The 24,433-nt window shown below is 47.4% G+C and overlaps 1 protein-coding gene across 1 annotated transcript in view; it reads left to right on the top strand.

Moving 5' to 3' along the window:
* Positions 1 to 23,812, top strand: part of LOC135898312 (probable ATP-dependent RNA helicase DDX20) — a 109,087-nt gene extending 85,275 nt beyond the window's left edge. Inside the window, exons 9-10 of the mRNA XM_065427193.2 lie at positions 2,361 to 2,462; positions 21,688 to 23,812. Of these exons, the coding sequence (XP_065283265.1) occupies positions 2,361 to 2,462; positions 21,688 to 23,651 (2,066 nt within the window). The 3' untranslated portion in view covers positions 23,652 to 23,812. The remainder of the gene's footprint in view (positions 1 to 2,360; positions 2,463 to 21,687) is intronic.
* The last annotated feature ends 621 nt before the right edge of the window (positions 23,813 to 24,433 follow it).

Below are 24,433 nucleotides of genomic sequence, written 5' to 3'. Positions count from 1 at the left end.
TCACCTTCCTCAATAGTTTCGCCGCCGCGATAGTCACATTCAATAAATCAAGCGACTGCTTACCCGTGACGTCAGCGTGCACTATAAAAACACAATGTTGAACACCTCACATAGCATGAGAGAGCGCACCCTGCTTGTGCAGAGCGGCTTGGGTGTGCTGTTTTCGAGTGCAGTGGCTGCAGTACGAGTTTTGCACACTCACTACGGTTGGTTACGGCCGCTTTAGGTAGAATAAATTGAATAAGGAAGTGTTAAATGTTTTATTTTAAATGAATCAACAAATATTTCTGCAAAACAATGCGTGTAAAACGCCCCCCAAGAAAATACTATAAACTACCACCTATCTTATCTCAACTACACTCCCCCACCAACCGAACGTCAAAAGACATGTTCATTTATTCAATATATGTCAAGAGCACCCACCGACACCGTGACGTTAAAATGACGTAGGCCGGAACTACTAGCAGACGCTCTTTATTTTCCGGTTTTGCTAAAACTGCCAATCAGCACGCACCGTTGGCGGAGGCGTGGCCAGGGCGATAGTTTCGCGGAAGGCGAACATTTTGAGAATACGGGCCCTGCGATAGGAACAGAGTGCACCGAGTGGTGGTAGCTTCGTGTGCACTGTGTTCTTTCTGGTTATTTCACGTTGAAGCAAGTCACAAAGGTGAATTCGCTTACCCATTTAAAAACAAGACTGCTAGAATAATGGACAAAGTAAGTGCTGAGTGCCCACTGGTTCTCAGTTGTGTAAACTAGGGGTGTGCGAATACCAAATAGTACACTTCAAATTGAATATTGAATCGAATCGAGAAAAAAAAACAACAGAATATTGAATTGAATATTGGAAGATGTTTCACAAAATTTAAAACTTACATATTTCGGTGAAAAAATACCATGTTAAACATGCTTGGGAGTCCCCTAGCATTTCAAAATATTGAATGCCCCCTGTACAATAGAAACTTGCCCATTTTCACATTTGCAAAGCTACTGCTTTCCTGCATGGCATGGGCATCACGATGGCTAGAATTCAGGCCAACAAATCTTCATAATAACTTTTTTTTTTGCATAATCTGACTTTCAAAAATTGGGAACTAGGAACTAAATGCGTATTTTGTATACCTAAGATTTTTTTTATTTTTACTCTCGGTGTTTAAAGTAAAAAATGACAGACGGTTTGACTGTGCCAACGAAAGAATATTGTGCGAAAGCACATTTTCTTGAACTAAATTAGCCATTTTCTTGCACCAAGCTAGGCATTGCTAAGCTGTTGTTTGATCGGTTGCGAATTAAATGCTTTGCAATTGCAATGTCATTGGTATATCTTTATGACATCACGCACAGCGAAATGCATGGGTAACAACTTTCAAAAGAGAATGGATCTGCCTGCGATACCATGCAAGCATAGCCTATTTGTACATTTCTCATGGGGTTGTATGAAGAGGCTTCATACAGACAGAGGCAAAATCTAGGTTCGTAGGCTAATAGTGTTTTTGCACTATAATAGCAGACTATTATTTTAATTCATGTTCGTTGAGGTGTTTCTTTGATGTTTCACATAAGAATTGCGAAAAATTGTCTGAGTGATTAGTACTGCTATACATCTGTTGAGAACACCAGTGATCAGATTATAATTTTATGTATCAGAGTAACGTTCTGACTACTACATCTTGGAATATGATGTGAAAACATAGAAGCACCAAAAATAAGCACATTTCTAGAACTAACGAAAGATGAACTGTTTTGCTTGTTTCCTGCGCCTCTTCTGCACTGAAGCAAGGTCCGAAGTGTTTTATTTGCATGCTGCATCATCTTTTAGCCTACTGCTTCTTTTGCCATGATGGATGCAGTGAAATTCAGGCATCCTTGAGTTTGCAGTACTGAGGCGTTGTTAACATAGCTTGGAAATGGACTAACGATTGGTGTTTCGGAAGCGTCGATATCCTGAAATGTGTATTAGTACTGAAAAATTATAACATTGAGATTGCAGGCAGTAGGCTTGCGAATTTCAGAAAATTTTTTAAAATTAGGTGTTATTATTATCAGGTTTCACTAGTGACTACTGTATTGAAGGATTTAAGGACCAAGACAGATAGGACAATATTTTATCCACTACTCGAAGGTTCTGTATGTTCACAGGCCCGTGTATGTGACGGCTAATGTCCTCCTACATCCTTTCTTAAACAGATTTTGCTTTGGTAAGCGTTGTCTTTTCTTTACTGTGGTCTTTCTGAGCCGGATAAGATTTGGTATCGCTTTGTGCATTCTTTGCCAGGTGCCGAGAATAGTTCTTCTGCATCATGTTGTATTGTACTGTACTGTAAAATAGAGGTTGTTTTGATCACCTTGTGCATTTGCAGGCACAGCAGGCCAGGCAGTTACATTGGTGACAGGATCTCAAGAACTGCAGCAGCTTCGCACACTCTGTGCACCACTTGGCTTGGACATAAGGCCGCTGCCAGGTGGGTGGCATTGAAATTGTCAGGTGGAGCATGAATTTTGTCAATAGCATGTGCAATGTGTGTTCTGCTCTTTCTTTCCTGCAAACTGGTTGTGGTTCTGGAATTGACACCTTTCAAAACGAACCATTGACACCACAGAGACCCGAGCATCTCTAATCAGGGCAGCTCACCACCAACAGTCACCCGGTCCATGGGGAGGTAGAGGTGTCAACAAAGGAAGCATATAGGCACAGAAATCTGTTCACTTTAGGTTTGTAGGTTGCCCTTCAGGTATGGTGGCTAGAGGAGTAGGGGTGCCAACCGAGTGTAGTTCACAACTTTGTATGGTAAAATGGTGCTGCATCCAGTAGAACAGTTTTCCTGTGCATGTCGTCGTCCATATGCAGGGAAGACAAAATGCGTGTCTGTGGATATCGCTGCCGCTGATTTCAGCTATGACGTATGCTTCAAATACCATTCTGGGAAGTGCAAGCAAAGCTGTATGGGTAAATGTGATATTGCCAGAAAACACGAAGTGCTAGAACGATTTTTTTTAGCTTCTATGCAAGAACCTCGCACTATAGCTTTAGCAATATTGAACGAGTATGGAGTTATTTTAGTCTATGAACTAGTAAGTAGATTATTTTGTATATTTGGTGCAACCAAGTATCGTTTGAACCAAATAAAAAATGTCACAAGCGCTCCGTACACATGGTTAACCAACGAAGCTGAAACTTGCGGCTCAGGTGTTTATCACTGGGTTAATCCCAATAATTCATTAAACGACGGCTTGGTAAGCTGCTAGATCCTGGGTGTGCAGTTGCTGCTTGCGCTCAGCTGCGTGAGCTTCTTCTTGTGCCCGGGCTACAGCATTGGCACAGCGTAGACAAACTCGTTCTCGGTTCTGCTCATGGTATTGCTGATAGAAAGATGCCTACTCCTAAGGAGTAGGTTGCGTTTTGTATTCCCGACCCAATCAGAATGCGGCCACTATGGCAGATAAACAAACCCGCAACCATCAGCAACATAACAATAGTCACCGAGCCACCAAGCGTGTTAGAACTCCGATTGGAGCAAGGATATATTGCACTTGCTGCTGAATTTAAAGCAATTGGTGTCAAATTTACAGCACAACAGGATCACTGAGCACGACACATGACTAGCTTTGTATTTACATGGCAGGCGTGAAAGTGTCATGACCTGGTCACATGCATTGACACGAACGGCAGATGAACGGGTTGGGGAGTGCCTCATGTACTTGCTGTGATCCTGCAGATCTTAGAACCTTTGACAGGTGGGAAATCCCGCTGAATGTGACAATGAAATGGTGCGGACGGCACCTGGTCGTTACTGTCAGCATCAGCTACATGAGTCACATGATACGCGGTCCTTTCATCTGTCGCGCATGTTGGCCTTACAATAACCCACATAATTGAGATAGACCTTCTGCGTTATGAAGAAAAACAGGAAAGCAAAATTTTCTATGCAATAAATAAAAGACTGCCGCAAAGCACAAATCCACTATTAAACTGAATCTTATTGCTATTCAGTACAATGGAACGTCACTAATTCATCAGTTTCTGAGGAAAATAAGCACTTGGTTCTGTTCAACAGAAATACTATTGATAAAAACTATCTTCCAAACATTTATGCACTAGAGAGACTCAGTTGTAATTAGTGCTGGCATACAAATTTGGTGTTCCCCTTTATAATAGTAGATCATATTGTATATCTTGATTTCTATGTACCTATGTTACCAATAGCTTGCTTTACATTCTTGTTATGCAATGCTAGGAGACTCCTAAACTAAAGCCCCTCAATCTCCCAAAGTAGCGCCATTCACTTCTCTCCTCCTCCGCTCGGCGCGGCCTCGACGGTGGCGCCGCCGGCAGTGGGCCTGCCGTAGCAGACGACGGCTAACACGCTACGGGAGGAAATCCGCGAAAAAGTTCGTTCGAGTCCTGCGGAGCAGTTTTTTCAATCTAGATCTTGCTTTGTCAGTCGGTAACTGGCCTTAAGAATGTCGTGTCGGATTTGCGGAAGAAATAGAGAAAAGCACCATTATTCAAGGCATATTTAAGGCGTAAAGCGCGCGCACGTTGAAAGTTCGTGTTGCTGAAACACGACACAAGCACGCGGTGTGCTCAGACACGCGAGTAATTACCAGAGTTTCAGGTTTTGACAGCGCGAAAGTATGTGCACGTGGTTTCGTAGGTTAATTTACGTACCTGCAGGATGCTTTTGTTCGGCCGGCGCATGAGAGATTCCGACTGTCTGCGGTCAGCAATGCCTGGCAGCAGGGCCGTTTCTGTTCCGCGCCTTTTACAGATGTACGTAGCTCATGCACAGGTTGTGGTGGCCATGAGCAACGTTTTCACACATAGGCGGTATAGATAATTTTAACAACTTACCAGCATATGAAATCGTTATTTATTTATTACAGTGCAAATGGTTAGAATTTGATAGAAAAGAAAGAAGGAACTTGATGGGACAACTGGAAAGAGGTTCAGAAAATAATTATCCCCCTCCCTCATTGGCACCAGCAACACTTTTGTTGAAGTGCTAATTTTATATCTGTATACTACGTGCGTCTGTATTCTTTTGCGTTGTAAGTTTTCACAAGGAAGCAGTGTTGCGTTAACTGGAACAGTCAAGGCACACAAGACAGAAGAAAAGTTGATTCTTGGGTTTTACATCCCAACACCACGATCTCATAAGGCACACCATAATGGGGGCTCTGGATTAATTTTTTTTGCAGCTGGGGTTCTTTAACACACCCCCAATGCACTGGACACGGGCCCGTTTTGACACGGGCGTCAAAAGAAGAGGTTGGAGGAGCCGTGTCACTTAACAAAGCCGCGCGTTCTTTGCCACTTGCTTGAAGTCAGCCCGCCCGATCTTGTGAATCCACACTTTTCTTCGTTTTGCGTTGCGCCCGGCGGATGGTAAAACAAAAAGCTTTTTGCCGTCACTGGGTCTGTCGTGGCAACCGCAGGCGCAGCAGCACGGCATCGCAATTAAGCACTCGGCCCTAACACATTGTATAAAACTACCGCGCTCCTTCAAACCGCCTGCCGTACTTCGTCGCGGAGGCCCAAAAATGGGGGTCGCAGGCCCAAGATTGGGGGTCGCAGCGCGCTGGAAAGAAAAGATATACAAAAGCGCGGCGCCTGCTCTGCGCCGGAAAGAAAAAAATATACAAAAGCGCGGGGCCCGCTTTCACGTGACACAGATTGGCCAATGGGGGGAGCGGAGGAGGCTGGGGCGACAGGAGGAGTGGAGGAGGAAGCGCCTGGGTGAGCGGGGTGGCGGAAAGATCTAAGAATGGCGCTACTTTTGGAAAATTGAGGGGCTTTATCCTAAACGAGTGCAGCACCATATTTTCTTGCCCGAAATTTGTAAGCATTCAATTCTATGAAAAATTTTCTGATATTCTACATTCCATTCAATACGCGACTTTTACTTCTTGATTTGATCCAATATTCGATTCGAAATCTACTATTCGGTATTTGCACAACCCTACATATCTCATATTCTCATCTTGTATATTGTATTGCCATCATGACCCTTTTATCTCTCTCAATTCCCCCAAGTAGCAATCCAGAGCCCAACCTTCTTAATAATTTGGATTTGCCCATAGTACTGTTTGATAACTGCAGTCAAATGGTTAATTGCACTCAAAATTTTGGCCACTCATATGGTGCCCCATCCAATTTATTCAATCATGACTTCACATGTGTTGCAAGCATTGCAGCCATGAAAAGGTGGTCGCCATACATGCTTCTGCTTGTTTTCTCACTTGCGTTCGGGGATTTCTTTACCTTCTGAGTACTGTTCAGTCATTGCCAAGAGATTGTAAACGACTTGGCACCACACTGCAGCTTTTGGTCACAAACTACCTACCAAGTAAAACAGCAATGGTTAGCCATAACAACAGTTCACAGTAAACAACATATTAAGAAGGCGAGATAAGTGCTGTAAGATAGCTGAAACATTATTGGAAAGGAAATGTGGCTTATTGACACATGTACTTGTTTATCTTTCTCGTGTGATGGCTTTTCACTGGCTAACAAATGTTATACATTATTCCTCAGCACAAAATGCACCTACATGTATTGGAAGTTTCTCGAATGTCATTGATGGTTCTAGCTACTTTTCGTTGTTACTGAACCTTGTGTGACCTGATTGTATGCTCAACATGCATTGTGTAGTACTTTCTGGAAGACACGTGGGCACCAGTGTTTATGCTGGAACTTTCGACGAGTCCTGTGTAAAAGCTGATGCTTGACCTGCAGATCAGATTTTCGACGATCACTGGCTGTGCCCGCCGCTATTGTTGTGCTTTGAGTGCAACTGTTTTCTGCGACAGGTATGCCCAATAAAGAGTTAGTTTCGTGATTCACAGTTTTTGCGACTGTGTTTTTCACTGTCACTACTATGTGACATCTAGTGGAGGTGCTCATGCATTTATGTACCGGATGTCCCCAAAAAGCCATGTTCCAAGCCTGAACTCCAAAGACAGTACAACATCGTCCTGGACCGTCGAGCTAGTCTCAGGCTACTAAACCTGCCCCTAGAGCATGGACTTCTGCCCGTAACGATGAGAAAGACCAAGGCTAAAGCATGGAGCCACGATGTAGACCAAGCATCATCAGCATCCATTGTACTTTGACAGCCCAGGAAGCCATCGGCTTTCCATGGACCATTGTTTGGAGACTCTGAAACCTGGCTGGAGACGTACGAGAGGACTGTGACATTCAACAACTGGAGTGGCGAGGACAGGCTGGGTGATGTCTGTTTTCATTTGATGACGCTGCTCGGACCTGGTTTGAGAACAGAGAGACAATCCAAGCAACTTCGGACCAATTTCGTGAGAACTTCTTGAAGACATTCACAAATGTCGTACACAAGGAAGGAGCCAAAGTTCTCTTGGAAACCTGAGTAGAACTACCGAACAAAAACGTTGGGATATTCACTGAGGAAATGACTTGCCTGCTCAGACATGCCGACTTCGACATGTCAGAAAAGAAAAAAAGTTTGCTTCTTGATGCAGGGTGTGAAGCAAGAGCTCTTTGCCAGATTGATACGCAACCCGCACAAAACCGTTTCTTAATTCGTTTCCGAGGTCATAACCATTGAGAAGACGCTTACTATATGGACAAGGCAATACAACTGCTGAACTTTTTGCCACAAGCTACACAGAGCTTGTGTAGCTCTGTGTAGCACTCGGCACCAACGACCTGCAGGAGACCATCAGAGTGGTCATTCACGATAAACTGCAGAAGCTCCAAGGTTGCAGCCTCAGGTGGCCTCAATTGCTGACATCATCAAAGAAGAAGTTGAGCGATCACTCTTGAGTTCCTGAGATGCAACTGGATTCGCTGTAGCCCCAGCTGGAAGCGATGACCTATGCCGCTGTCGCCCGCCACCAGGGTCTCCTACTGCGCCCACGCCAGGGCCACGTAGTACCGCAGTTCCGTTGTCCGCAGCCACCAGCTGGTCTGCCTGTCGCCAAGTGCAGCTACCCAAGGCAGACATGTATGGTGAGCTCCAGACCACCACCTACTCTGCTATCACTGCGGACAAGCCTGCCATGTATACCACCGATACCCATACAGCGACTTGGGACTGCGAGGGTTTTTTGCCAATGTGCCGCATCCACAGCTTGGCAAGCGACCGCGTGACATATCGTCTACATCGCCGCAATGCAGTGGAGGCCCTGACATCCTTCACATTCACTGTCACCAAGATGTTACCTGTTGCTGCAGCGCCAACCATGCACGGAACTGGCCTGTCACTGTTTCGTAAGACCATACATATGTCGAAAACTAAAGGCCGCAACCGACGGAGGTGCGGTTGCTGTTCGTTGCAATGCCAAAGATCCTCCACTACCGCTGAAGACGCTGAAAAGAACTTCTCAACAACGTAGTGACGACACTGCGCCACCCGAACAAAGCCTTGAAAAGAAAACGGCACCTAAAGAAGACCTGACTGACCGACAAAACATCACTAGGACAATGCGACGCAGCCATTACCTGATGCCACGCCTTAACTTCAACGCAAGACAACAAACCACCGACCTCAACCTGCTTCTCGACGGCCATGAAGTCACCACTCTTATAGACACTGGAGATGACTACTCCATCATAAGTGGATTTTTCACCACCAAATTGAAGAAAGTCAAGGCTGCATGAGACGGTCTAGAAATCTGGACAGCTGGAGGACACCTGATTATGCCAACTGGAATCTGCACGGCAAGAATTACAGTTCATGACCAGATATACCCTGCAACACTCGTTGTCCTCCAGGAGTGCTCACAACATATAATTCTCAGCATGGACTTCCTGAGCCAGCACGGCACAATCAATCACTATCTGAAGGCAACAGACTTGAGTGCCCAACTATAGACATCTTACACCTATCTTAGTGCATGTGAAAGTGTGGTATAGACTCATGTTTTCTCTCTCTTTCTCTCCCCATTTCCCTCCCCACGTGTAGGGTAGCAAACTGGACTCAGTCGGGTTACCCTCCCTGCCTTTCCTTCTTCCCTCTTTCACTCTCTGGTAGACCTTTTCGGATGTGCGTGTGGCAATTGGAGCCTTTAATGGGAGTGTGATGTTGTTAGGATCGTCACGTTGCAAAGCGTGTGACGCGAAGAAGATAGAGGAGGCGGTGCATGATTAGCAAACACACGACAATTATATTAGACGGCACATAATCACGAAGAATTTCTTAAACTAGCCCCACACATACACGGTTGTTCGTAAACAGGAAAAAATAGTCTCACAAGGTTGCGGTTGAAGTCCGGAATATGGTGAGGCGTGGAGTCCTTGAGGTGGGACACTCGCTGGTAGAGTGATGGCCGGCGTGGAAGAGCTAACGCAGCAGCACGGGGCAGGGAAGGTTGACGGCCCACAGCTCCGCAGACAAGAACAGGCCACTCGGTCGCCCGGTCATCCGAACCTCGCGCGTAGAAGCGGGTTGCCGGCAGGCCGACCTGAGGCCTCGTGCAAGGCAACGACCCGAGGCGCTCCTTGTCTCGACGACGGACGCTCGCTCTCCCGAACCTCGCGCGTAGATGCGGGTTCGAGGCTGCAGCAGGCCGTTTCGGGATCTCGTGCCGTGCAACGACCCGAGGCGTTCCCTGTCCCGAAGACAGACGCTCGGTCAGGTGAACCTCACAACTAGATGTGGGTTCCGGAGGATTGGCGGCCCTAGTCGTGCCACCGTTCCAACGATCCCCGTTGCGCGAGCCCCTTCTCATGCGCTGCACGAGCCTCCCTCGTCTTTCTTTTCCTCTTGTTGAGGACGGCCGCAATGTCGTCTGCTCTTGCGCTCAGTACTTTGTGTGTACTTCTTCACAATCACCCCCTACTTAAGAAAGTTCTTTCATTCAAAGAACTTGAGGGTACTCGCTATCTGCTGGTCCACCGTAGCACACACGCACCACAAGAGTATTACCACTGCACCACAGTTCCGAGCACCGCACACTCGGTACGTTTGAGTACATATAAATATTGCCACAGTGCTACAGTTCCGAGCACCGCACACTCGGCATGTAAGAGTACACATAAAAATTACTACAACACTAGAGTTTCGAGCACCGCACACTCGGCATATGACAACATTAACGAGACACAACACCACGATTGAGGGTGAAAAAAAAAATCCATAAAACTAACATGCAAGCAAATGTTGTTCGATGCACTGGTTTGAAGTGCATGCTTTTACAACACCATCTTTAGACAACATGTTTAAAACACCATGAGAGAGCGATTCCGACAGACTCGTGTAGGCCGCCGATTCTTTTTCTTGAAACGGTACGCATGTCGATCTTCATTTTCGGTGTCACTAGTCTGACAAGCAGCTGACTCTTCCGGGGATGGCGGGGATATAAGTGGCCGTTCCTCATACTTCTTCAGTAGATTTACATGAAATAGCGCCGTCCTTGTACCGAGGTCAATAACGTAATCGACGTCATTTCTTCTCTCAAGTACCGTGAATGGCCCTTTCCACGTAAGAATCAATTTGTTGTTGTCCGAAGGCAGCAGTAGCAGAACCTTGTCTCCAACAGCTAAATGGCATGGTCTGGCCTTCCGGTCGTAGTGTTTCTTCTGTAAAAGTTTTGCTTTTTGAAGCTCCTCCTTTGCCAAACGACAAGTGTCTTCAAGATGCTTCCGTAACTCAACTACATACCCGTATGAGGTTTTTGTGTCATCATCAAGATGATCACCTGTCCATAATTCTTTCAATATCGCCATGGGTCCTCTGACATAACGGCCATACAACAAGTCAAAGGGTGCAAGACCCAGACTTGACTGAGGGACTTCGCGATAAGCAAAAAGCAATGGTGCCAAGCACCGGTCCCATTTTTTCGGGCTCTCTTGACACATTCGTTTTATCATTTGTTTAAGGGTGCCGTTGAACCTCTCCACAAGGCCATTTGCCATCGGATGATATGGAGTTGTTGGCAACTGCGTAAAAGAGAGAAGATGGCTCAGTTCCTTCATCAGGCATGACGAGAATGATGTGCCTCTGTCACTGATTATCTCCTGTGGGACTCCCACACGAGAGAACATCTCTAGAAGTGCCTCAGCTATTTTTTCTGTTTCAATGCTTGACAGTGCCACAGCGTCAGGATACCGCGTTGCCATATCGACCATTGTCAGAACGTACTTATTCCCTTTCTCTGACATGGGAGTTAATGGTCCCACAATGTCAATGGCAACTCTCTTAAACGGGCTATCAAAGACGGGAATATTTCCCAATGGTACCCGACCTATTAGATGTTTGGGAAAAGTCCTCTGGCACGTATCGCACGATTTAACAAATCGCGTGATGTCTGATTGGAATCCAGGCCAGTAGAACTCTTCGCTCACACGGTCTGTGGTTCGCTTTATTCCTTGATGTCCGGCAAGGATCCCTTCGTGAGCCATTTTCATCACGAAATGACGAAGGCTTCTGGGTACGACAAGCTGTTCCATTTGTTTCTTTGACCGCAGTGTGTATCTTCGGAAAAGAATTCCCTCCTTTATAAAGAATTGGACGTCGGCGAACCTAGTCTTCATCTCTTTGTCCACTGCTTCAAAGCATTTACCTAGACTGCTGTCCTCCCTTTGTCTGATTTTCAAGTCGATTGGGCTGATGTCTAGGGGGTTTATAGCTGGTACTGGTAATGAAGGCGGACTTTATCTTGGCTGTCTGGTTGTCGCCGCCACTTCCGACTTGTCCCTGGTTTCACTAGCAGCCGATGATAAAATGTCAGCAGAGATGGATTCATTAGTAGAACCGTTTCCACCTTCTGCTCTAGAGCAATCATCCGCAGCGCTCGGTGTATAAAGATGTATTTTCCATTCATTGTCAGGATTGGAGGCATTCCGTACGCCTTTCACATTTCCCAGGACATCATATAAGGGATTGTCCATGCATAAAACTCTAGTCTTGGCCACGGCGGCCGCATTTCGATGGGGGCGAAATGCGAAAACACCCGTGTGCTTAGATTTAGGTGCACGTTAAAGAACCCCAGGTGGTCAAAATTTCCGGAGTCCTCCACTACGGCATGCCTCATAATCAGAAAGTGGTTTTGGCACGTAAAACCCCAAATATTATTAGTCTTGCCTGTGAAGAACGGTGACGCGATCTCCACAGTTGCTTCAGGTAGCTTCAACAATCTTCTATCCAGGAGACACACCGAGGAAATTTTTCCTGTCAGCTTACTGTCTGGTACAAGGGACCTCTTGACAATAATAGAGTCACATCCCGTATCTCGCAAGACAGTAGCGGGATGTCCTTCAAGCACACCTTCGGCAGTAGGCATAGACTTTTCGTCTTGTTTACGCGTCTGCGTTCTCCCGCATTCCAATTTTCCAGGAACTCGACGCAAGGTCTGTGTCTCTTCGGTTACTGCCTTGGACATGTCTACTTGTTGCATCGAGCACGAAGCCTTCTCAGTACTGTTGGGTTTTTTGGGGCAGTCACCTGTCTTATGCCCAGTGCGGCGGCACTTTCCACAGAAAGATGTATTTGTATTTGGACCCTTCCTATTGGTCCAGCAATCAGCAGCTCTGTGACCGCGCTTACCACAAAGAAAGCAGCGTGGTCTCTCCTTTTCTTCTTGTCGCTCAGGAGTTCGAGCTTGACCTGGTGGCTTGCTAGGTTCTCTCTCGTTTTTACCTTTGCCAAGGTTGACTAATGCTTGCGCCTCGAGGTAGTGATCAGTAGCTTCCACTAGCTTGTCAAGTCCCTGACAATTCCTTTCTCTTAAAAAGACTGCCAGTTTCTCATGACAAGTCATCAGGAACTGTTCTGAGACAATCTTGTCCCGCAGAGCATCGTATGTCCGGTCTGTATTGGCCATTTCATGCCAGTGATCGAAGTATCCCAATAGACGACCGGCAAACTGTCTACCAGTTTCGGAATTATCGGGTTTCGCTGACCGAAACTTTCTTCGGTAGCCTTCCTCCGTGAATCTGAAGCGTTGCAAACGCGTTTGTTTTAGTGTCGCATAGTCCATGGCATGATCCGGTGCCATTCTGCCGACAACACTTTGAGCTACGCCTGTCAAACAGAGGCTCAGCGATAGGGCCCATTTGTCTTGGGGCAAGCCCTGGCTCGTTGCGACGCGCTCAAATCGTTGAATTTATGCATCCAACTCATCACATTCTTCGTTAAATGGTGGGATTAGCTTCTGCGGACTTTGGTAGTTCTCGGTAGCACCTACATGCACACTCTCTGTAAGCTGCCCAATACTCATGTTATCCGCTGTCGCGTCTAACTCCCTCAACTTTAACTTGAGCTCGAGCACTTCCCTTTCAGCCTTTAATCTAGCTAGCGCTTCGGCATCAGCTTCTTTTGCTGCCTTGCGTTCAGCCAGACGTGCTTCACGCGCTTCCCTTTCGCGTGCGCGCTCTTCGTCTACCCATTGTTTCAGTGCCGGGCCAGTCAACCCCAGTTCTTTTCCAATTGCTGTAAGCTTGTCTGTCTCCATCCTCACCCGTCAGACACGCATATGCAATGTGCTGCTCTTCTCGATAGCGTAAGAGCGGTCCTGTCGCGGACGCCAGATATGTGATGTTTTTAGGATCGTCACGTTGCAAAGCGTGTGACGCGAAGAAGATGGAGGAGGCGGTGCATGATTAGCAAACACACGACAATTATATTAGACTGCACATAATCACGAAGAATTTCTTAAACTAGCCCCACACATACACAGTTGTTCGTAAACAGGAAAAAATTGTCTCACAAGGTTGCGGTTGAAGTCCGGAATGGGGTGAGGCGTAGAGTCCTTGAGGTGGGACACTCGCTGGTAGAGTGATGGCCGGCGTGGAACAGCAAACACAGCAGCACGGTGCAGGGAAGGTTGACGGCCCACAGCTCCGCAGACGAGAACAGGCCACTCGGTCGCCCGGTCACCCGAACCTCGCGCGTAGAAGCGGGTTACAAGATGCCGGCAGGCTGACCTGAGGCCTCGTGCAAGGCAACGACCCGAGGCGCTCCTCGTCTCGACGACAGACGCTCGCTCTCCCAAACCTCGCGCGTAGATGCGGGTTCAAGGCTGCAGCAGGTCGTTCCAGGGTCTCGTGCCGTGCAACGACCCGAGGCGTTCCCTGTCCCGAAGACGGACGCTCGGTCAGGTGAACCTCACAACTAGATGTGGGTTCCGGAGGCTCGTCGGCCCTAGTCGTGCCGGCGTTCCAACGATCCCCGTTGCGCGAGCCCCTTCTCATGCGCTGCACGAGCCTCCCTCGTCTTTCTTTTCCTTTTGTTGAGGACGGCCGCAATGTCGTCTGCTCTTGCGCTCAGTACTTTGTGTGTACTTCTTCACAGGGAGTAAAAGACATGCATTCATTTTTACGGACGTTTTCGCAGCCCTTAGGGGCTGGTGTGGTATGGTATCGGTATGGTGTCAGTCAACGTCCGAAAAATCGGACGTTGACTGATACCATACCGAGCTGACGAAGAGGATGCTGCTAATGGTCCATGGGGCGAACGCGCGGTAGAAGGAGGACGAGAACAGAAAGGACCTACGCATTGAGGAATGAACAGGAAAGGATGCCTGCCGACGCTTTTTTCAAGGAGCTTGAGCTCAAAAAACAAAGTGTTGGCTGACGCTGGAATGCAGGTGTTCCTCATCCAAACCGAATAAAACTCACTACATTCCAGCGTCAGCCAACACTTTGTTTTTTGAATGCAGGTGTTCCTCATCCAAACTGAAATAAACTCACTAAGGGTGGGACAACGAAGTTTCCCTGCTAAGGTGGCTGCTCACCCCTCCTGTGAAAAATCTCGCCTTCCGCATAAATACGTTCCATATATCAAGAGATTGGACCCCAAGACATCTGAGGACGCTCCGGACGCTCATGCGCAGTCTGGTTTTTTGACATTCAGCGAATGTCACTCCATCGGCCCTGCAGCTGAATTGTACTCCGGGACTAGGCCTAGTGCCTCCGGTGACGCGCTGGCGGCAGTAGATTCGCTGGTGCCGCTCGTCACGACGGCGTTACCGGCTGCACAATTGACACCTGAGCTTGGATCCCAGCTCCTGGTTCCTGCTCCAAGTCCTTCTGCTACCCCCTCTCCCCCCCCCAGCCCACCCATCACCTTCCCAAAATGCGCATCAGACCATGAGTGATCTGCCCTCAGGGCGGAGCCCGGCGATGGCTTCCCAGACACCGATCAGGAATGGGGCTCCAGTTGTTGTGCATGACGAAACGAGTACCCCTATGGACTTGTCTTATGCACTACCATCTGTGCCGTCCGGCCCCCCATGGTTCTCAGAAGCGTCCTTCGGAGCAATCTGCACCAGATTCGTGTTCGGCCAACAGCGGCTCCCAAGGCAAGCGTTCCTGTCTAACAACTGACCACCCAGTTGTGTCGACACTGCGCTCGGTTTGCTATAAAGCAACCGTTAAAGCTCTGGCCCTTACAAGCCTCATGGAGATTCCGAACAGGATTATTCAGGCGAACCTAGTTGCTTGTCTTGGCACCACGGGCTTCCGCGGCTTCACGGCCAGGAAGAAGTCAAATACCATCGCTGTGTGGCTCCCGACATTGGCTGCTTTTGAGCGTTTGCAAACGCTTCAACGTCTCTCGATAACAAGCAAAGCCACCATGCCTGTCCAGGTGTACCTGGTAGAGGGCTCGGATTTACAGTGCTGTGTCGTTTAAATGTTGACGTTGGCGAGGACCAGACTGCTCTCCAGCGTGAGCTCTACTGTCCTACTCACCGTGTCATTCAAGCGCGTTACATGGGAAAGGGGTGCTCTAGCATCGTCACCTTGCAGGGCCCACCAACTCCCCCAGCCCGCCTGTACTACTATGGCTGCATTCTATGACCTCGGCCATATAAACCCAGTGTCGTCTATCGTTACAACTGTTTCCGACTGGGCCACATGCGCCGATCCTGCCCATTTACAGCGCCAGATGAAGTTGTACTAGCTGGCGCAGTGTCTTACTGATGTGGACTCTGCAAGACCGATGACCACGAGATCACTTCTCCAACTTGTCCCACAAAGCAAAAGGCCACTCAGAAGGTTCGTCGCGGGATTCATAAGCAATGGCCTCAGCATGCTGCTACACAACCAGTGCCGACATCTAACAGGTTTGTGGCGCTCCAGTGGGATGACGACGACTGGCCAGAGCTTTCCGAGCCTGACCCGCCTGCACCCCATTCCCAACAGACTTACAGTGACAAAGTTCGCAAAGACCGCCGTCGCCCGCTGGTTACACAGGAGCAGAGCGGGCCGGAACATCCGCGTGATGATATGGCAGCAGTTGACAATCAAATTGCCCGCCTTTTAGCAGATGTATCCAAGCTCCGACAGCACCGCGAACTACTTGCGCATCGGCGACGTGCAGTGGAATCTCGCACCACAACTATCGATTCCGCTGCATCATCGTCTCTGTCACGCCCTGCTGTATCGGTCGCAGAGTCTACCAGGTCTTCAGCTCTGTTGCCGGATAACTCGACAACATCCCTATTGCGGTTCATGGTCAGCCAGTTATCCAACCTGACATCTGTGATTTTACAACGCCTGGACTCTTAATCAAAAGGGGGGGCACAGGTGTTTGTGGTGTGCTTCAGTGGAACTATAGAGGGCTCTCCACGAAAGTGGGGTAGCTTAAATCCCGTCTACGTCTGAACAAGCTGCAGGTGTGGGCCCTGTTACTACAGAAGACCAACGCCTTGCCTGCCATTCTGGGCTTGAGTGGATATGTGTCTCCTTCGATGAGTGACCGTCGCGTGCACACAGCTGCCCCTCCAGGAAAGGCGGCAGTGTATGTTGATGTGCACTATCCTCAGGTCTGCCTTTCTCTTGAAAACTGGTGTAACTCATATGAGGAGGTAGTGGCATTAGCTGTGAAGTTACCCAAGGCAACTGTTGTGGTAGTGTCATACTACATAAGACCAGCCAGTGGCTCTTCAAGAATTAATCTGGGCTGGTTAGTGAATGTCCGTCGCCAATACCCAGCGTGTCCTATTTTAGTTGGTGGTGATTTCAACGCCCCTCACCCAGATTGGGGGTACCCTACGTCTAGCCCTCGAGGTAGGCGTGTGTGGGACGCCTTCGCGGATGCGTTGTTTGTACTACTGAACCATCCCAATTCAGCAACGCGGGCTGTGCCTCAAGCTCGACGTACAACATACGCATCAGATCTTATGTGGTGGTCGGGTCCCGGCACTCCCACTTGGCACCTGGAGCCCGACTGCTGGGGTAGTGACCACCACCCTATCGTCATCAGCCTTCATCTGTCGCAGGCCCGCCGATTGCGCCGCAAGTGTTCTGTGGTCAGCTGGGGCACCTTTCGCTCCATACTCCAAGATACCTCTGGGGACTCGTCACCACTACTTGTTGACCGCATACAAAGTGCGCTCAATGAAGCTACAACCATCAGCTGGGTAGACGTCGATCGACTGGCACCAGATATCGGCCTGCTCAACTTGTGGGCTGCTTGCAGACAAGCTGAGCTGGCCGCATCCTGAGACCCCACTTCTGCACAAGCACGTACAAGACTGAATTTCCTTACTGCTAAGGCCCGCAGGTATGAACGCGACCTCTCGCGGAGCCACTGGAATACGTGGTGTGAGTGGTTTTCATCCAAGACATCGAATTCTCTCTGGCGAACATTTCGTGCCATGGAACACGGTTGCTGCCGTCCAGGCGCGGCAGCCACAGCCTGCTTCGCTGCTGGCTTGTCACTGGATGATTTCGCCAGAGAAGCAGCCCGGAAGTTTTTCCCGCAGTACGACGTGTTGCCTCAAACAGCCAATGGTGCTTCCTTGGCAGGCATTCTGACACATATCGACAGGTTACCATCTACAGCAGACTCCGAGGGGATTGCAAGCTCTTTCACCATGCCCGAGTTGCTTGCAGCGATAGATGGTACCAGTCACAAGACAGCACCGGGTCCAGACTCAATTACTTACGAGGCCTACAAGAACCTGAATTCCACTGTGCTGCCTCAACTCCTCGACACCATTAACAAGGTATGGCTAGATGGCGTTGTCCCTCCAGGCTGGAAATCAGCTATTGTGATCCCGATTCCGAAACCAAGCAAGCCACCAATTGACCTTGGCAACTTCCGACCCATTTCCCTAACGTCAACGTTGTGCAAGCTTGCTGAGAAAATGCTAGCCACATGACTGTCGTGGTGGCTAGAGCACCACAGTTTGTACCACCCTGCTCAAATTGGCTTCCGTCCATCCATAGGTACTGAAGATGGGCTGGCTGTCTTGGCATCTTCGGTTTTATCGTCAACTCGTAGCCACAGTGTCCGTACTGTCCTCGCTATGGATGTCGAAAAGGCGTATGATAACATCAGTCATGCTGCCATCTTGGCTTCAATAGACATGCTGCATTTTCCCCCTAGAGTACGGAATTTTGTCAAATCGCTCCTTGAAGACCGACATTTTGCGATTCGCCTCAGTGGTGACGCCATCGGCTCATTTGTCCCTCTTCGTGGCGTACCCCAGGGATCTGTATTGTCACTGTTAGATACGGGACCTTTTCCTGAGCCTCCTTCGAGTTCACCAGACCACATCGAATCGCGTCACAGCTAATTAAGGAGCGCAGAAGCACATATACCACATTCCCGAGGCGCAGCAAGTGCAAACGAGTTGGCGTCCCCCACCTTGTACACCGCATCTGGAGCTATTCACTGCTTGACTCTTCCCGAAAGTGAAGCAAGAGCCTGGCACTGTTCCAGGTAAAGTGGGTCCCGAAGCAAGACGGCTGTAATGCACTGTGAAACCATGGCAGCATCGCCCCCATCCGCCTATTGTGATGGTGCATTGCAAGCCGGGAAGGCAATACCGCAGAGAGAAGTAAATCCTCGGACAATTGGGGCCCAAGGAGTGACCCTCTCTGCCGGGTGTGACACAATCGCACGGGCACCTACCATTGGCCAAAAATGACGACACCTGAGCGGGCTCGCCCTCACTCCTGCCGTGACTAGGAAGTGGCCGCACTTTCGCCCGTTATATCCTCGTCCTGAGTGTCCACTCTGCAAGTTGCGAAATGCTGAAGCCGACGTCCACCACCTGCTGTGGGTTTGCCCTGCACTGAAACCGATGAGGCTCCGGCACCTCGCAGCAGCGGGACTCGCGCCGCATAATCTGAGCAATTACACTGCTTGGATGCAGGGACTGCATTATCAATCCCTCTTGGACTTCACTAGGTCAGCAAATCTTTTTTCATTCATTTAATCCTTATTCACCCCCATCCCATACCCCTGTATGCCCTGAGGCATTTACCCTCGCATTAAAAAAAAATGCTAAAGCAGTGAAATGCAACACTGAGCTGTTCTGTGCGGGCTGAGAGTATGTCAGGAGAGTTGAGGTTGACACACCAGCTCTTGAGAATCTCATTTGTGGTGAAGTTTGGGCCTCACACCAGTGAGCTTGCTATAAATTGATAAAAGTAGCTCATATCACCTTCAGTCACGGCGTGCACGTTTGTAGACGCGGCCTATTTTTGTCGTTTCTGTGCAGTGGTAGCAAGAAATAGAGCATGAACATTAAGCTTCTGGCAAATGGAACATTCTGTTAACCTAAATTACTTCCATTTTGCTTCTGAGTGATATGTATCATTACAGAGTATCGCTTTGGTGAAGGCACTACCATGTTTTACGTGACGTTTGATGTGGGGCATGTCGATAGAAACCTTGCAATATACATATATTTTTATTTCTTGAAATGTTTGAGGCTAATGAATAACTTGTGTATGTAATTAGAGTGGGGGATTTAATCCTTTTTATGAAGAAGCGTAGCATGACTTACTTTACAATATTAAAATATTTAGTTACTCTGTAATTGTAGTGACTCATCATAAAATGCTCAAAAAATCATTCTATCACCTTGATTTGCTTTCAGTGGAGTCTCGAGCACCACGTATGTTTCTCACATATGTATCGACAGTCGATCATAATTCGTGACTGAACTGGATATTCGAAAACATTTGTTTATGTATGCATCTTGCTTTTATTAATCTTTGAGAATGTTCCACTCGATTTGCAATGACTTTTATCATTTTTTTTCAAAGTTATTTTATTTGCTGTGCATTTTACTAACCCCTCGCTAGAGATATCTTTTTATATATAAAATAAATGATACTCCTTACTATTTAAACTGAATTAAGTCATTTCCTAGCATGCTTACTAGAGAGTGACAGCATCGGGTGGCATAGTGTCAGCCTGTCTTGACGTAAAACAAAGTTCTGTGTCACTCAGGGAACTTGGAAATGTCAACTTTGTAGACACCCTGAGCATAGTCTACACTGTCAGCATTGCACATTCACTGTCATAAAGGACATCTGCACCTTGAAGCAGCTTGACAATGCACACCACATGTCAGAATACACTGCACGCAAATGTAAAACACCGCCATGGCCTCAGCCATTACAAAATTTGCAGTACGAGGGTAGTTAAACGAATAAAACATTGTAACGTTGTTCCAATTTTTTATCTTGAAAATGCTTGTACACAGTGTTAGGGGCTTCATCAGGCTGCAATCTCTTACCTTCAAAGCTAGATATTGACGTTTCGCAAAAGAAAGTTACAAGGAGCTGAATCAAGGGTAGGGAGGATGGGGGCAGCAATTCAAGGCTTAACTCATGAACAGCACAGTTGTGTATAAACACAAACGACAAGAGTGAGATGTCTAGGTAGAACTCTGATGCACCAGTGCTCTACAAGCGTGTTGATCCTATCCCAGCAGCAATTAATTTGATCTAGGCTTTAGTAAATGTATCAAACACCAGAAAATTGTGCAAGTAGCAAGTATGCTAATGAGGTGTTAACTATTAGTAAGGCACATTTATTACATGTGAAAAAACAAGTTTGAGAGAGTGCGTAATGAAGAAAAGTGTAATAAATGAACATTGTGATGTGGCTGCCTTTTCTACCTGAGGTAAGAACATAATTTTGGTCGTGCACTAATAATAGCATTAATTAAACAGATGTAAATATAACTGACTGATTAGCTTTCACGTCCCAAATGAGTTGTGATTGGGCTGTGATAAATAAAGCAGTCGGCTTCAGATTAAGTTTGACCATCTAGGCTCCCTAATTGTGCTTATAAATAAATATGGGTGTACATGGACGTTCTTGCCTTTTGCCCCCATTGCAATGTTACAAAAGTGGCTGTTCTGACAGAGTGACATAGCCGTGAGTCACCTTGGCAGGTAATATATATTGTGGAAATGGCAGTGTAAAAACAAAAATTTTAATGTGTTCATTTGTCTCTTTCCTCAGCCCTCTCTGCATGTTTATTACATAATATACTAAGTGGGTGACAGAATCACCGTTGTGTAATCTGCAGGCAAGCTTACTGATCACCCTTCACTATATAGACATTTTTAAACATGGAATCTGAAGGGTTTCTTGTTTTGACTGTCTAGTACTTGGTATGTACAGTCTAGGTCCAGATTAACGTCATCTCGCTAGATGTATTAGCTCTTGCTGCTATGCAACCATTTAGTGCCTGCAGCCAGAAGCAGAGCCCAGCGGTTAAACCTTTGAAATTAGCAATAGCTGCTCAAGTTATTTTCAGCATGGTGGATTTAGTTGCTGTTTTTGATGTGACACATGGCTTAATGCTTGCAAGACTGAAGTGAATAATGTATTTGGTTGTTTTAGGCATCTGTAGGCCTGGCCTCGAAGGCTCATGGTTGGCTGCTGGTTATTTTCTTGCTTGTGGTGGCTGATTTGCCAAAGACATGCTCATGAAGTTGTCTTTCGTGGTTTGCAGGTTTTCCAAGCCTTGAACGTGGGAGTAGCAATATCAAGCTGAATGGTGATGTAAGCACAAATGTTGCGGACGAAATGAGTGCGCCAGTGGTAGAAATAACTTCAACAAAAGTCACATCCCTTCAAGGAAACAGCTTCAAGAGAACAGGTTGTGGTATTGTCATGGCCCTTGATGAGAACAGCTCTGAGGAAACAGAGTCTGATATAGACACAGCCCTTGAAGAAAACAGCACCAAGGAAACAGGTTCTGATATTGTCACAAGCCTTCAAGAAGACAGCTTTAGAGAAAGTAGTTCTGATATTGCTGAAATGTCCGCTCAAAACATTTCCAAGGTAACATGTGCGCAGTTGATACAGTTAATAAGCACAAATGAACTGTCTTCTCAGAGTGGTTCTGCAGAGGCAATGCCACCATCAGTGAACACAGTGCTGCCACCTGCTGATAATGGTTCGAGAAAACTGCTTGCACCAACAATGCAGCAGCTTATTTACACAGTTGAATCGTCCCCAGAAAGTGATTCCAAGGAAGCATGTGCACAGGTAATGCAGTCATCTGTGAAAGTCGTCAAACTGTCACCAACGCAGGGTGTATGTCAAGTCAAGAAGAGTCTTCTGCAGCCCATGATGTACTCTCCACTGAAACTTGAAGAAATCCTCATGGGCCGCAAGGTGCCTCCACGTATCCAGCCTATCCTTGAGTGGCCACCAGATCCTTCAATAGGCAAGGAACTGGCAGCCCGCATTAAGGAGGAGAAGGAGGCATTCAGCAAAGCATACGGTGTTGTTTTTGAACCTGGCAGGTCACTGAATATTGCCGTTGCTGAGCGAGGGTCTAAGAAGACTTGTGCATCCTCTTCAAGGGATGAAGCAATTCCTAGCCATGACGAGCATAAAGAGGCAGAGGGAACGAAACCTGTGGGTCAGTTTGTTACAGCAGATGATCAAAGCAATGTGAATGAAAAATGGGAGTTAAGTGGCGTTTCTTCACCGGTGGTAGATATCGAAAAGGTTGTCTCTAGCCACGAAAAGCAAGAACTGAAAACAGAGGAAGCCACCCATGTGCTGCACTCTGATATAAGTGCGTGCAAGAAGACCAGCGAGGGACAGCAGGAAGCTAATGTGCAGGCTTCGGTGTCTAAAGATAACAGCAGAGAGCTGGTGGACATTGAAAAATCTGATAGTTTCTCCTTACAGCCACAGATGTGTAGTTTAGGTCTTGAAGAGAGCAAGCCGAAGGAAAGGCATGGCGCTGCTCAAGCAAATGCTACCAATGATTCTCTGAAAATGGGTGCTGACAAATCAAGTAAAATAGCAGAAACCATGGAAAATAAGCGTCGAATTGTGTACAAGTCAAAGCGCAAACCACCATCGTTGGATCCAGAGTTAGCAGTAAGGATGAAAGGTAGAACACTTGAAAGTGGCCAGCCACAGCCAAGGTCACTGAACATCAGCAAAGAACTGAGAAAAACTATTTTGAAGGATGCATCGAAAGAGAATGACAATGTAATCCATCAAAAACAAAAGCAACCGAAGAGTACCAGTTTTGCTGGAGGCAGTGACGATGGGAACAGTTCAGTGCTCCATATTGGATGCGTAAGAAGCAGTACGCCCAGCCAACAGTGGACACTGTATACACATTCAGTACGCCCAGCCACAGTGGACACTGTATACCTGCCGCCTGTGACATGGCGTCATACTTCTGCAGTGAGACTGAGTCACCTGCCCGACAGTTGCCAGCCCATCAGAACAAGCTTGTGCTACAGGTGTGTGCAAAAATGTGAGGCCATCAGGGCAACGTGCTGCCGAGAGCATCACTCGCTCAGGACTGCCACAGCAGCGTCCTCATTCCCTTCTTCCTTGCCACAGTTGCAAGTTCGTGGAGCTGCCATGGACTGGTCACGGAATTGGTTCATGTGGCACCAGTGGTACATTAGGAGAATGCTGCAAGCTAATGGCTATCATTGATAACGCAGACGTGTAATAGCTGTTCTCCTGCAGGAGCTGCTTGGTCACTTGCGGCTAAAGTGGAAGTACTAGCTGGCTTACACAGACTTGTAATTGTTAGTAGCATTGTGCATATATGTTGTTATTAAAGGTACAGTGAAGAGTTACACTTATTCACTTCAGGCTGGCATAGTAGTCTCATTCAATACTCTATTCATATTTATTTCTTGAAGAAGGTTGGATGCTAGCAAATAAAATACAGGTGAAAGCTTTCCTTCCCCAATTTCATGGCCAAACCAGAGCACCAGTATATTTTCAAGACATGGCTGCTCTTAATGTGCTTTCGCACATCCAGTGCATGCAATATGCTTCCAATGGCACTATGCCCACACGCATGCTGTGAAACAGATTAGTGAAGATACTTATTGCAATAGGGTCGGCGGCGATATCCCTGAATGCAACGTGTGATGGCGGCGAAGGAGATTTGCTGGTGCCAGTAAAGGAAACTGAGTGCGTGCTGGAGTTTTCACATGGCATGTGTGGGCAAGTAATGCAAGGAAGCTGCCATGGCGGGCACCTACTGCTCTTGATTGTGCATGCTTTATACCTTTTCTTGTTCATGTGGGATCTTGTGATCAGAAAATGTGTCATGCGATCGCAGCTTGGCGACTTACTGAACGTTGCTGCCGATAAATAGTGTTTCCCGGGAGCATATTAACCAGTTAAAAAGAAGTGTTGCTGGATTGGGTAATTTTTTGTGTTCACAATTGCGAACTTTGGTGCGGGAAATTGTATGGTGCGAG

This window comes from Dermacentor albipictus, chromosome 5 (genome assembly GCF_038994185.2).
Source record: "Dermacentor albipictus isolate Rhodes 1998 colony chromosome 5, USDA_Dalb.pri_finalv2, whole genome shotgun sequence".
Classification (NCBI taxonomy): Eukaryota; Metazoa; Arthropoda; class Arachnida; order Ixodida; family Ixodidae; genus Dermacentor; species Dermacentor albipictus.
The sequence above is the reverse complement of the archived record's forward strand: the minus strand, read 5'-3'. Positions and strand labels throughout refer to the sequence as shown.